The 14,512-nt window shown below is 39.2% G+C and overlaps 1 protein-coding gene across 2 annotated transcripts in view; it reads left to right on the top strand.

Annotated features, from left to right (window-relative positions):
* The window catches only part of col4a6 (collagen, type IV, alpha 6), a 221,439-nt gene that overhangs the window by 188,420 nt on the left and 18,507 nt on the right, over window positions 1–14,512 (top strand). For both annotated transcript variants that reach the window (XM_060923953.1, XM_060924036.1), the window contains exons 25-28: window positions 5,509–5,580; window positions 5,692–5,799; window positions 6,906–7,124; window positions 7,205–7,363. In XM_060923953.1, the coding sequence (XP_060779936.1) occupies window positions 5,509–5,580; window positions 5,692–5,799; window positions 6,906–7,124; window positions 7,205–7,363 (558 nt within the window). The remainder of the gene's footprint in view (window positions 1–5,508; window positions 5,581–5,691; window positions 5,800–6,905; window positions 7,125–7,204; window positions 7,364–14,512) is intronic.

A 14,512-nucleotide genomic window follows, 5' to 3' on the forward strand; every position in this document is an offset into this window, starting at 1 on the left:
TGATGGCTCTGCGTAATGAAGGTAAACAGTGTTCTTGAGTGCCGGTTACATCACAGGTGGATATCCGGTTTCAGTGCAAATGGTTGCATCCAGGTAAGCCTATTTTTAGCAATATCATAACTTTTAAAATGGAAAAATTGTTGTTATAAAGTTTCATTTTTAATTTAAACATGCGGAGGGCACATCAGGGCACTTACCATAACCGGCAAACAGCACTTATTTTCGGGTTTTGTTTGACTTTAAACATGGAAATTCCTCCAGATTCCTTGAGTCGTTTACATTACATTACATTACATGGAATTTAACAGACGCTTTTATCCAGTGCGACGTACAGCAAGTGCAAAAGTCAGGTACAAGAAAGTGCTGAACTTCTAGACAGGAAAGTTGTCGTGCCAACTCTACAAGTGACAGAATAACACTTAGTGTAATATTCTGTTGAAGTACCAACATTCAGCAAACAGCCAAGGAAAATAATTCAACCATACAAATGAACTGACAAAGAGAAAAAAACTTCAGTGGCTAAGACCAGGCTGGACAGTACACAGCCTGGGTTGGTCTAGACCGATACTCAGTTACGCAGTGGGCAGGTTTAATGATATTATGCACCATAGAAGGTGAAATATCCAAATCTCTTCCTATCTTTCTTTGAGGAACATTGTTTGGAAACATTTCAATAATTTTCTCACGCATTTGTTGACAAACTGGAGATGCTCAGCCCATGTTTGCTCCTCAAAGACTAGACCTTTCCTGAATACTGATTTTGTACCAGATCTGATTACAGTCACCTGTTGACATCACCTGTTTCAAATCACATCATTATTTAATTGTTTTACCTCATTACTGGTGGTGTAGTGGTTAGCACTGTTGCCTCACAGCAAGAATGTTCTGGGTTCGAACCCAGTGGCTGACGAGGGCCTTTCTGTGTGGAGTTTGCATGTTCTCCCTGTGTTTGCGTGGGTTTCCTCCCACAGTCCAAAGATATGCAGGTTAGGTTAATTGGTGGCTCTAAATTGACCATGAGTCTGAATGGTTGTTTATGTCTCTATGTGTGTGTTGGCCCTGTGATGAGCTGGCGACTTGTCCAGGGTGTACCCTGCCTCTCGCCCATGGTCAGCTGGGATAGGCTCCAGCTTGCCCTCCGCAACCCTGCATGGGATAAGCGGTTACAGATAAAACAAAACAAACAAACAACCTCATTACTCGCCCTAAATCACCCTGTTCCAACTTTTTTTGGAAAGTATAGCAGGCCTGAAACACAGGAATGGATGTATATTAACAAATGAAATGAAGTTGACCAGACAAAACATGAAATCTCTTGGGTTCATTCTGTCTGCAGTGAAATACAAGTCAAAATACATTTAGAAATCACAGCTTTCTTTATTTATTTGCATTTCCCATACCGTCCAGACTTTTTTCTGATTTGGGGTTGTACTTATTTTAACGTAAATATTTGTTGAAAATGAAGTAAAAGAACGTCATTAAAGCTATCATGTACAATAATGATCTTGTGTAGATTATAAGATTGACTAAAGTCATAAACTGGTTTAGCATAATAAAGTATTATAATTATTAATATCTCTTAATTGTTACTGTAATATGACTCAGGGTGTAACACAATGGCAGTATCTTTTTTTTTAATTGAAACACTGGAAAACGTTGAAAAAGAAAACATTTTCATTCACAAATTATCAAAGCAAATAGCAATATGCAAAACATAACTTCAACTCCTGAACCAGACACCCTGTGTAACTTTATGTCAAGCTTTCTGTCTTCTATCTAATCTGACTGAGTCGGCAAGCTAACTATTTCAAAGCAGTGATGTTTTTCCCAAATTTTGAAAAAAGAATTTAAGCTCCATTTGACACCAATAGCCATCTTAAATTATTTTACCAGATTTACTTTCTGTTTATACTTTCTTTTATGGTTTTTAAGTTTGTTACATTTCAGAAACATTAGAAACATTATAGTATAAGGCCTAAATTTTGGAAACCTGACCATGACACCCATATGTGCATTTTGAACATTCCATTAAAGATTTAGCCCCCCCTTTGCTGTTATAATAACCTCCTTCTCTTTTTTTAAATTTTTTTCTCACTGTTTTTACTAGTTCCTCTTGGTTGATGTCATTTTCTATTTAAATAAAAAACCCATTTCACTGTTAGCAATTTCTGTGCGGCTTTACAGATACAGTGGGACAAAAAAGTATTTAGTCAGTCACCAATTGTGCAAGTTCTCCCACTTAAAAAGATGAGAGAGGCCTGTAATTTTCATCATAGGTACACTTCAACTATGAGAGACAGAATGGGGGGAAAGAATCCAGGAAATCACATTGTAGGATTTTTAATGAATTAATTGGTAAATTCCTCAGTAAAATAAGTATTTGGTCACCTACAAACAAGCAAGATTTCTGGCTCTCACAGACCTGTAACTTCTTCTTTAAGAGGCTCCTCTGTCCTCCACTCGTTACCTGTATTAGTGGCACCTGTTTGAACTCGTTATCAGTATAAAAGACATCTGTCCACAACCTCAAACAGTCACACTCCAAACTCCACTATGGCCAAGACCAAAGAGCTGTCAAAGGACACCAGAAACAAAATTGTAGACCTGCACCAGGCTGGGAAGACTGAATCTGCAATAGGTAAGCAGCTTGGTGTGAAGAAATCAACTGTGGGAGCAATTATTAGAAAATGGAAGACATACAAGACCACTGATAATCTCCCTCGATCTGGGGCTCCACGCAAGATCTCACCCCGTGGGGTCAAAATGATCACAAGAACGGTGAGTAAAAATCCCAGAATCACACAGGGGGACCTAGTGAATGACCTGCAGAGAGCTGGGACCAAAGTAACAAAGGCTACCATCAGTAACACACTACACCGCCAGGGACTCAAATCCTGCAGTGCCAGACGTGTCCCCCTGCTTAAGCCAGTACATGTCCAGGCCCGTCTGAAGTTTGCTAGAGAGCATTTGGATGATCCAGAAGAGGATTGGGAGAATGTCATATGGTCAGATGAAACCAAAATAGAACTTTTTGGTAAAAACTCAACTTGTCATGTTTGGAGGAGAAAGAATGCTGAGTTGCGTCCAAAGAACACCATACCTACTGTGAAGCATGGGGGTGGAAACATCATGCTTTGGGGCTGTTTTTCTGCAAAGGGACCAGGACGACTGATCCGTGTAAAGGAAAGAATGAATGGGGCCATGTATCGTGAGATTTTGAGTGAAAACCTCCTTCCATCAGCAAGGGCATTGAAGATGAAACGTGGCTGGGTCTTTCAGCATGACAATGATCCCAAACACACCGCCTGGGCAACGAAGGAGTGGCTTCGTAAGAAGCATTTCAAGGTCCTGGAGTGGCCTAGGCAGTCTCCAGATCTCAACCCCATAGAAAATCTTTGGAGGGAATTGAAAGTCCGTGTTGCCCAGCGACAGCCCCAAAACATCACTGCTCTAGAGGAGATCTGCATGGAGGAATGGGCCAAAATACCAGCAACAGTGTGTGAAAACCTTGTGAAGACTTACAGAAAACGTTTGACCTCTGTCATTGCCAACAAAGGGTATATAACAAAGTATTGAGATGAACTTTTGTTATTGACCAAATACTTATTTTCCACCATAATTTGCAAATAAATACTTTAAAAATCCTACAATGTGATTTCCTGGATTCTTTCCCCCCATTCTGTCTCTCATAGTTGAGGTATACCTATGATGAAAATTACAGGCCTCTCATCTTTTTAAGTGGGAGAACTTGCACAATTGGTGACTGACTAAATACTTTTTTGCCCCACTGTAAATCGAAATCACTTATGCACAAATGTCTTCAAAAAATTACTATTGAAAAAAAAGAAAAATAAATGACTGGATGGGGGGACTAGCTAAAATAATAATAAGTAACTGCTTTGAAATTCATTACATACATGTAAATGTATGTGTTTCTGTGTATGTCTGTGTCGTAAATGTGCGTATGTGCAGATTTCTTTTCTCACTCTGCTTGTGCTAACATATTTTCCGACTTGATGGTTGATCCATTCTCTGAGAAATTGAGAGATTAGGAGAGCTAGCATCAAGAAAAGTAACCTCTAAATTTCATCTAAAATTCCCCTCACGCTCTCAATCTCTCTCTGAATTGAAACTCTGCAGAAATGTGACTTTGCTATGCTTTAACAGAACATGCCTGGTTTACTTGGATTAGCTTTTTTTTTTAAATCCTTGCTAATGATATCTTCTTCATGCTTATGCCTTCAAATGATTTGATGATGCTCCCTGAGTGAAGTGATTGATGGACTGATTAACTGACCGCATCTCTTGCCATTTCTCTTACCCTTGCATGTTGTCTGACTAGGTGACAGCTGTGGGCAGGCGGGGCTTAATGAAGCCTCTTTCACAAAGGGAGGTGAGGAGCCCAGAGCTGTAGCCAATAGAAAGTTGCTCAGGTTGACTGGACTAGACATGTCAAGTGTGGCCTTCACTGGCATAACTCACTTTAAAACATATTTAAGACGTCTGCTCCAGTCAGCTGTTGCCCTTTAATGGTGTGGTGTCCAGTGGAATAGCAGGGGCACATGTTGGATATTCTGGAGTAAGCTCGAGCCACAGCCAGTGGACAGGAATTACAGCTGGTGGGGTAAAGAAAAGGAAACGACAGGGTATATCAGAGCATAGATGACACTAGATTTTCGCTGCCTGCTGCGCTTGACTCAGTATGTTTGCTCTGCCCTCTCTGCTTTGTGCCTTCAGCTTACGCCGGTGCATACAACAAGTGCACACAATGACATTAGCTCTTATTGCCCAATCAGCGAACAAAGCCTTGTGTCCGTGATCAACCCTGCTATCCTGTACACTGCAGGGGTATATAATAAGATTGTAGGTTTCTTAATATCCGACGTCCTTTCATTAAAATAGATAACGTTTTATTTTTTAATTCTTTTTTTTTTTGCATGGCCATATAGAGTTAGTAATAAGAGCTGATATATTCAGAAATTGTTGAATAAATATCAGTTCATACAGTACATTTATGTAGTGATATTAGCAAAGAATGATCTCAGCAAGAACTATCACATGTTACGAATGAGTAAAATTGTTTAATCAGAAATAATTTCATCTTTTTCCGAAAACTTCCTGTAATTATGTGTATATATAGTAAGTTATTTTTTTAATGTTTTAAGGATTTAATTTAAGTTGGTCTAAAGATTTTTCTGTTCATCCTTTTTTCTCAGGGATATTTATCACAATATTTAAAATATTTATCATAATATTTTTTAAATGACATTTTAAAACTGTAGCAATTTTAAAACTATTTCACTTTAACTGGACTTAACATTTTCATATACTGTCAGAACTTTGTTCTTGATGTGAATTTCCAAATGATTTCCCTTCCTTTTACCTTTTCTAAAGGTCACACAAATTCAGTCAGTTACAGTGCTGATTAAAAAAAGTTGGTTTAGAAACAGGTGGTGCCCGACGTCAATGACTTGAACATGTAACTGATGATCATATGAATCTCCACAGGACAATCACTGCCCTGCGTAATTTCAGGAGAGCCTGGGAATCCAGGTTTCCCCGGACTGCCTGGAGTGCCAGGTAATTCTTTGCATCCTGATTTGCAGCTGATGAAAAAAGATGAAGAAAAAATTGCCTTGTAAATAGACGCTGTCATATCCAATTACTATAAGTAAACGTGTGTGTGGTTAGGCCCGAAAGGACAGCCGGGTCCACCAGGACTAGGTGGAAGGCCAGGTGCTAATGGGGCAAAAGGTGAGAGAGGAGATCAAGGTAGTGGAGGTCAACCCGGAAAACAAGGTATGATCCCAATCTGCATTTAGAAGCTTTGGAAGCAACAGAAAGAAACAGTTTGATACATCTCAATGCTCTTTAGGCCAAAACACTAATGCATCGATCAATATTCCCACAGTAGGTGGAACAGAATTATATATATATATATATATATATATATATATATATATATATATATATATAATTACAATTTGTAACTAATTATGATTATGACATGCAGTTTGGCAAATTTTTAAAAAATGTTTCCAAATATATAATAATCAGATATATACTTAAATCAGTTGTACACTTCCTGGCTAAGTAATTAGCTCCACCCCAAGCCAAAACAAAGGGCCTCACACTGTAAATGTACAATATTTATTTTACAGCAAAATACTGTTTTATTATTTGACAGGATTTTACTATGAAAGATTATGCAATTAGAGCTCTGCATTAAAATACCACAAAATGCATTGCATAGTGGAATATGTAATGTTTTGTTAGAATGATGAAAATCTGCAAAATAGTGAACTATTTCTGTGCCCTTTATTTTAGTGGCTATTTTAGGTGAATACAAACACTGTTTAAGTTTAAATATATATTCTAGTTAAAATTTTGGTTTAGCGAAGCACTACAATTCATCTTTTAGTTTGAGTTATTTCAGTGGTGTAGACGGTTGAAGCTGTGCGTGCTAGATGAGCTAGTTTTGGTGGATCAGAAGGATGTGTTCAAATCCCAGCACAGCCAAGATGCCATGGTTGGATCCTTAGAAATGATCCTTAACCTTGTGCTCAGTTGTAAGTTTAATTTTTTTTAAGCATGAGTCAAATGAGTAAATGTATTGGATTATATATTATTTTATACTATGTAAGATTTTTCAATATTTTACTAAAAATATGTTTTGCAGTTATTTACTGTAAATTTCGATAACTTTCCTGACAAGTCTGCTGTCGGGGAGTTAGGATACATTTTACAGTAAGACACCTCATGAGGTGTACTTACTTTTACAACAGTGGAGCAGGGTCAGTTGGGGGAATTAAAAACTTTCTCACTGTTTTTAAATGACAAACAGAAATTGCATTATGATAAAACTTGAATTTTATTGAATTGTTTTAACTCAATGAATTTTACAGGATTCCCTGGACCAAGAGGAGATCCAGGTTTACCAGGCACTACAGAAAATGGCCTTCCAGGTCCTCGGGGAAAAGATGGCCGTCCTGGGCTGCAAGGACTGAAAGGAGAGCCTGGTGAAATTTTAGGGGCAGCTCCAGGAATACCTGGACTTCCAGGACAAACAGGAGAGCCTGGAGACAAGGGACAGCCAGGCACTCCTGGATTACCAGGCAAATTTGGTAGGTTTAATGACCTCATCTCAGGACTACTATTACTTAGTTCTCAGTACTGCAGTTATGAATACAATTTTCCCTTGTAGGTTTTGATGCACCAAGTGGTAAGCCAGGTGTAAAGGGTGAGCATGGTGTTAATGGCTTCCCAGGACTTCCAGGGAAGCCAGGACCACGGGGTCTGAATGCTTCTGAAGTCAGTGGACCTCGAGGGCCACCTGGCAATCCTGGATTCACTGGACCTGCAGGTAAGAAAGCGATTGAATATATGATTATTCTTTTATTCAATGGAATATTAAATTGCCCGTCTGTTATTCTTGATGTTCCTGTGGACCTTTATCTTTTCATTTGAGAAAATCAACTGCTTTATTTTATACGTTTCAACAATTCTGTCTCCTCTCATAAAGCATTTTAGTGAATGCATCTCTATTAATATTTTTGTGCACGTCACTGGTCTTTGTCTGACACTGTAATAGATATTCATCTCTAGGGTTAGCTCGACCAAAAACATAGTTGATACAGCAGGGATGATGCTTTTTCTTGCCAGACTGAGGTGAGTTTAGAAAAGAACAAAAGACAAGAAGTGTGGCAGTGTAGGATAAAGTAAGGACATGCAAAATAAGCTACATTTATGTAAAGTAAGAGAGAAAGAACTATAATTCACTTGTGTTCCAGCACCGCTGGAGATGTACATAATAATTATAATGTCCTCTGACTGCTCTTCTCTTTGTCAATACATTCTCCACTGGATTCTTTCTCACAAATACATCTCATTTCATTCCTCTATTCTTTCAATGTCTTCTCCTTCTCCTTGTTTGTTTCTTTGCCCCTCTCTCTCTCTCTCTCTCTCTCTCTCTCTCTCTCTGTCACCACTTCAATCATCTCCATCTTCCCGTCCCTTCCATTTGTGATGTCTTGCTCCTCTGTTCTTGGTGCTGGGTCAATTCTCTAGGCTGTCAAGGTGAGAAAAGTTATCAACCCATTACTTCTTTATAGAGCTCATTTTGTCTAACAACCAATTCTTTTCTACGATATATTTCTTTAATTTGCTCCAGAAATTAGAGCATCTGAACTTCCTAACCAAAGCACCTAGTGAAAGGGACCTTGCTTTGCTGCTTTATTAAAGCTAGACGGCCTTTCGATTTCATAAAATCGGTGAAATTTAGTTCCCTCTGAAATTTGGTCATTGTGACATATGTTTATTTCTGTAATATCTCAAAATAAACAACAACAGGCCATTCTGTGGCTGGGAAGTTATTTAATTTGAGAGGATTCCCGAGCAAACAATGTGCATGAAATTGCTCGCTTCGTGCAGTCAAGCAGACAGAGGAAGTCCATGTGCACATGCGCAGGTTTACCTTCTTCTTCTTTTGGGTTTTACAGCAGCCGGCACCCACAGTGTTGCATTACTGCCATCTACAGGTTTACCTTGACCGTGCACTGACAGTTCCATCATTCTGTCGCTAAATGAACAGCTGATCACACCGAGGTGCTCGCTGACCGCCGATATTTATTAGTTTGGTCCTGAGTTTCCTTTCCTTCGCAACATAACGTCTTTTCTTCTCACTTTCCGTTATTGTAGTTGGTCTTTCACGTTTCATTCGTGACCTCCATTTTTCTCTCCTGTTTCAAATGTGTATCCCACAATACCTTGCGTGAACGGGGAAAGCCCACCACATGATGCATGACATAGTATCTTGAATTGGGTCATGGTGAAGCAGGAAAAAATAGTGGAGAATTTAGGGCCACATGGCCCTAAATTCATTAATTGTTCTGTTAAACAAACTAATGAAATTGGAAGTCTGTGATTCGAATTCAGTAGCTTTCAGTCCACTAAACAAAAATAATTAGGTGTCAGGGAAAATTCTTCTTATGACCTACACTTGAAAAATCTGAAAGGCAGTCTACCTTTAAGCTGTGTGTGAGATACTGTCCACTTTCTATACCATTCCAGTTTCCCATCAGCAAATCCATTTTGGTGATAATAATTAACATTAGCATCATTTATAATCTATTGCAAAATAAAAATTCTTTATTTGTATCAAGCTGTCATGGTCATTGATTTTTTTTTTTCATTTATCTGTCAAGCTTGGGGTGGTATAAATCATGTGAGGTATATGTCCTCATCCATCATTTAAATGCGCATGTATGTGTGTGTACATTCAGTATATATGTTCTTGATGAGTAGGTACTCGTGATAAAATTTGCACTAATGCAATCAAGCAGTACTAATGTAGCTAGACTCCAGCCATCTGCTGCTCTGCTATAAGCCTAATCTGTTTATGTGACATTAACAGACTCATCCAACTGCAAAAGAGCCTTTACAGAAATTTCTTGAATCTGATGACTTTCTTTAATATAATCTAATATAATTCAATTTCAAATGTGCACATTTATTCCTGTTTCTTTGTATTAACTTTTTGTGTTTGTTCTAGTATTGATTATTACTGATGTGCAGTAAATAATTTAATGATTTTAAACCATTTTATTGACTTGATTTATTTTATCTAAAGTAATTCAGTGTAGCTTCATACTAATACATAATCATACACATGATGTTTTATATACAGTAGTGCTGTGAGATTGCTGATGATATAATAAGGTACCTAAAAAGAGACAATGGATTTTAAATGAGCATGTCAAATGGGATACAGTCAGCGTTTGAATGAATGAATGAATGAATGAATGAATGAATGAACGAGCGTCTGTCTGCAGACCACAGACCAGGCCATTTAGCTGGGTATATCGTTTAGTGGGTAGACAAAGTTTTATGAATGCACTCAGAGTGAAGGATAGAAGCCTTTATGAAATCATGTCAAGGTAGCTCATGAGAAGATTTATTAACATGACTCAAAATCTGCTCATACATCCTATCTGGTTATCTCATGTTAGTTAACACACTGGCTAAAATACACACTCATATACGAATGCTAATTAATTCATTCTTCCAGCTTGAAGATTTCCATATATGGACTTAACCCTTTGATGCAAAACATGGGTCAAAAGTGACCCGGCTGAGTTTTTATCTTCTATATCTTTGCAATAAATTAATTCCATCATTCAGTATTCAAGGTATTCCTCAATTAACTTGTTTTTGATCATCATACATCCTTATTTTATTTTTTCCTTTCTTACTTTTTGAATAAAAACCCTTTTTGTATCACTACCCTTCTAATGCACAACATGGGTCAAAAACAACCTGCATTCATTTTCCAGGTTATTTCATGTACGGCTGAGTGTTTCTATGATATACTTTTGACATAAATTCATTTTGTCATTTACTTTTCCAAATATGCAGCAAATATCTTGTTTTTGTTTCGCACAAATCATCATTTTTATTTTCCCTTTCTTAAGTTATGAACAAGCACAGCTTTTGTAATTCTACATCGAGTTTACACACATGGGTCAGAAACGACCCGCATGCATTTACTACAGCGTTTGGTGGGAACTGTGAATTGTGCTTGTGTCAGACATTTCACAGCTCAGCACAGCGCCCTTTGCCCATCTAATACATGGAAGTAATGTTTTTCAATTGTTCTAACATTACCTTAGAAAAAAATTGATTATGTTTAGGTTACCTTGAAGGCGGCATGGTGGTGTAGTGGTTAGCGCTGTCGCCTCACAGCAAGAAGGTCCTGGGTTCGAGCCCCGTGGCCGGCGAGGGCCTTTCTGTGTGGAGTTTGCATGTTCTCCCCGTGTCCGCGTGGGTTTCCTCCAGGTGCTCCGGTTTCCCCCACAGTCCAAAGACATGCAGGTTAGGTTAACTGGTGACTCTAAATTGACCGTACGTAGGTGTGAATGTGAGTGTGAATGGTTGTCTGTGTCTATGTGTCAGCCCTGTGATGACCTGGCGACTTGTCCAGGGTGTACCCCGCCTTTCGCCCGTAGTCAGCTGGGATAGGCTCCAGTTTGCCTGCGACCCTGTAGAAGGATAAAGCGGCTAGAGATAATGAGATGAGATGAGGTTACCTTGAGGCTACGTTTACACTAGACCGTATCTGTCTCGTTTTCTTCGCGGATGCACTGTCCGTTTACATTAACCCCCCTGAAAAAGCGGGGAAACGGGAATCCGCCAGCGTCCACGTATTCAATCCAGATCGTATCAGCTCCGGTGCTGTGTAAACATTGAGAATACGCGAATACGCTGTGCTGAGCTCTAGCTGGCGTCTCATTGGACAACGTCACTGTGACATCCACCTTCCTGATTCGCTGGCGTTGGTCATGTGACGCGACTGCTGAAAAACGGCGCAGACTTCCGCCTTGTATCACCTTTCATTAAAGAGTATAAAAGTATGAAAATACTGCAAATACTGATGCAAATACTGCCCATTGTGTAGTTATGATTGTCTTTAGGCTTGCCATCCTTCCACTTGCAAGTAATAAGTGATATGCGCTGGGATCTCACACACAGCGGCTCAGTCCCGAATCGTGGCTTGTTCACTTCACTCGCGCGCTCTGTGAGCTGCGCAGGGCCGGAGTGCGCACCCTCCAGAGGGCACTCGCTGTTCAGGGCGGAGTGATTTGGAGCGCAGGATGCCTGCGGAGCCGAGCGTATCCGCGTATTGGTGTTGCTGTGTGCACGGCTAACGGTTTTAGTGTAAACGCGAATCATTTTAAGAACATTAATCTGATGACCCGCTGATTCGACGTAATGTAGATTACTTGTCAGAAAGTTACAAGTAATTACTATTAGCTACCGAGCTGTTGACATATTCTACTTTAGTTAGCTAATTTTATTGTAGTTGGCTTAGCTAACTACATAGTTAATAAATAAATAACTGGCCCCATTCACTGCTAAAGTAATTACTTGAAACAAATTATTATTATTATAGTATAAAGACATTTAATTTTAAATCACACTTGGATGACCCATGTGTAGTAATATAAAAAGTATTTTTGTTCATAAAGTTGGAAAGAAAAAATTAAATTAATGATTTGTGGTAATTAAAAACAAGATATTTAAAGAATCTCATCTCATTATCTGTAGCCGCTTTATCCTGTTCTACAGGGTCGCAGGCAAGCTGGAGCCTATCCCAGCTGACTACGGGTGAAAGGCGGGGTACACCCTGGACAAGTCGCCAGGTCATCACAGGGCTGACACATAGACACAGACAACCATTCATACTCACATTCACACCTACGCTCAATTTAGAGTCACCAGTTAACCTAACCTGCATGTCTTTGGACTGTGGGGGAAACCGGAGCACCCGGAGGAAACCCACACGGACACGGGGAGAACATGCAAACTCCGCACAGAAAGGCCCTCGCCGGCCACGGGGCTCGAACCCGGACTTTCTTGCTGTGAGGCGACAGCGCTAACCACTACACCACCGTGCCACCCCTATTTAAAGAATACTTGGAATATTCAATCATAAAATAAATTGATTTCAAAATCTAGAGCAAAGAAAAACTCAGTCAGCATGAAATAACCTGGAAAATGAATGCAGGTCATTTTTGACCCATGTTGTGCATTAGAAGGGGTGTGCATATGTTTTGCATCAAAGGGTTAAAGACATATCTTTATGGTGTGATCTGAAGACAAAATGCATGGGATAATGTGCTTATGTCTGTCTGTGTCAGTGCCTTCACAATAATGATTTGCATGATTTTATTCTGTCCACAGTGTTAAATGCCGTATAAATGTACAATTGCGAGATTGTTGAGAGTGGTTTCTGGATGCAACAATTTACTGCAACCAGAGGTGGACAAAGTACCCAACTTCATTACTTAAGTCAAAGTACAGATCCCACTGGTCAAATGTTACTCCAATACAAGTGAAAGTTGTACAGTCAAATTTTTACTTAAGTTAAAGTACTGAAGTGCTTGCTTTTAAAAATACTTAAGTATTAAAAGTACATTTTCTGTGAATGCGTTGTTGTACGGTATTATTGCCACAACGCTTACAAAACCTAATGCCTCTGAAGCAACTGACTGTATTTACTGACTAAGATGTAGAACCTGTAGAATAAACACCTGGTAGAATGTTACAAAATCAAACACAACTGAACTGAAAAACAGCCATTGTCATTTCCTTTTTTTCTTTTTTTTTATTGTAACACTCCTCCCCACCCCCACAAAGCAGCATGGTAGTGTTCTGACCCAGCTGTGGCAGTGTGTGCACACAATGTATTTGTATGTTAATCAGGAAGACAGTGGAATAGCTGTAAATGCAGCTTGCTCAGAAAATAAAAATGACAATCCAACCTGCTTAAAGCCCAGATTCACACCTCAAGCTTAGTAACTGCCCAACAGCAGCACTGCTTGAAGCAAGACAGGAAAAAAGTGCAAGACCATCATCTGACGTCAAAACAAAAAAAAATTCCAGCAATTTATTGTGACTGACTAGTACAATACTGTCCATCTCACAGGTCTCACATGCGCGCATGTACAAGTGTATGTATTCATGCACATATGAATCTGCCTGTGGAATCATGGTGGTTTAATGTTAAGCTAGCTAGTCAATAAAGCTCCACCTGACATGCTAGCAAAATCTTTTCAAACTCGAAATCATATTGGGTAGCTAACGTTACTAGAAAAGAAAGATTTCTACATTTTGTTTATTTGGCAAGATTATGCTAAAACATTTTTGAAAGCACTTCAGATAAGCTAATGTTAGCAAACTCCATTTTTACATGCTAACTAACAGTGTCCAAGTTAACTAGCTATGTGTTAACGTTAGCCGTGGACAAGGCTATGGCAGCTTGGTGGGAAAATCCATAGAAAGTCATTTGACTAACCAGACTGCATAGGTATTGCAACGTTATCACTAGCTCTAAAAGCACAGACAACTTCACTGCAAGCTTTCTCTTGGAATAAAATGTTTATATACCTCAATATGCTCCTGCAGGTTGGACGGCAAGTTTTTGTAGGCTGTGATGTGCTCCATTTTAGGCAAACAAAGCAAACATTTAAAATGAAAGTCAAACCAAGTCAAGTCAAGTTTATTTGTATAGTGCTTTTAACAATAAACATTGTCGCAAAGCAGCTTTACAGAAGTTGAATGACTTAAAACATGAGCTAATTTTATCCCTAATCTAATCCCAATGACCAAGCCTGTGGCGACGGTGGCAAGGAAAAACTCCCTCAATCGACATGAGGAAGAAACCTCGGGAGGAACCAGACTCAAAGGGAACCCATCCTCATTTGGGCAACAACAGACAACATGACTATAACATTAACAGTTTTAACATGAAGTCAGTTTTGTTGATGTTATAAACTCTTCATTGATAAAAACTTGAGTGCAAAACTGTTCATGACAACTGCAGTCCTAAGTCAACTGTAGTCTTCAGCCATAAAAGCATTACTGTAAGTGTCCAGAGCGTCTTCCAAGTGTGACTTTCAACTGTCCACATGGGGCCGTCCTCCACAGGAGCGATGCGATGAGACTCCAACCAGAC

The sequence above is a fragment of the Neoarius graeffei genome, chromosome 1 (genome assembly GCF_027579695.1).
Source record: "Neoarius graeffei isolate fNeoGra1 chromosome 1, fNeoGra1.pri, whole genome shotgun sequence".
Taxonomy (NCBI): domain Eukaryota; kingdom Metazoa; phylum Chordata; class Actinopteri; order Siluriformes; family Ariidae; genus Neoarius; species Neoarius graeffei.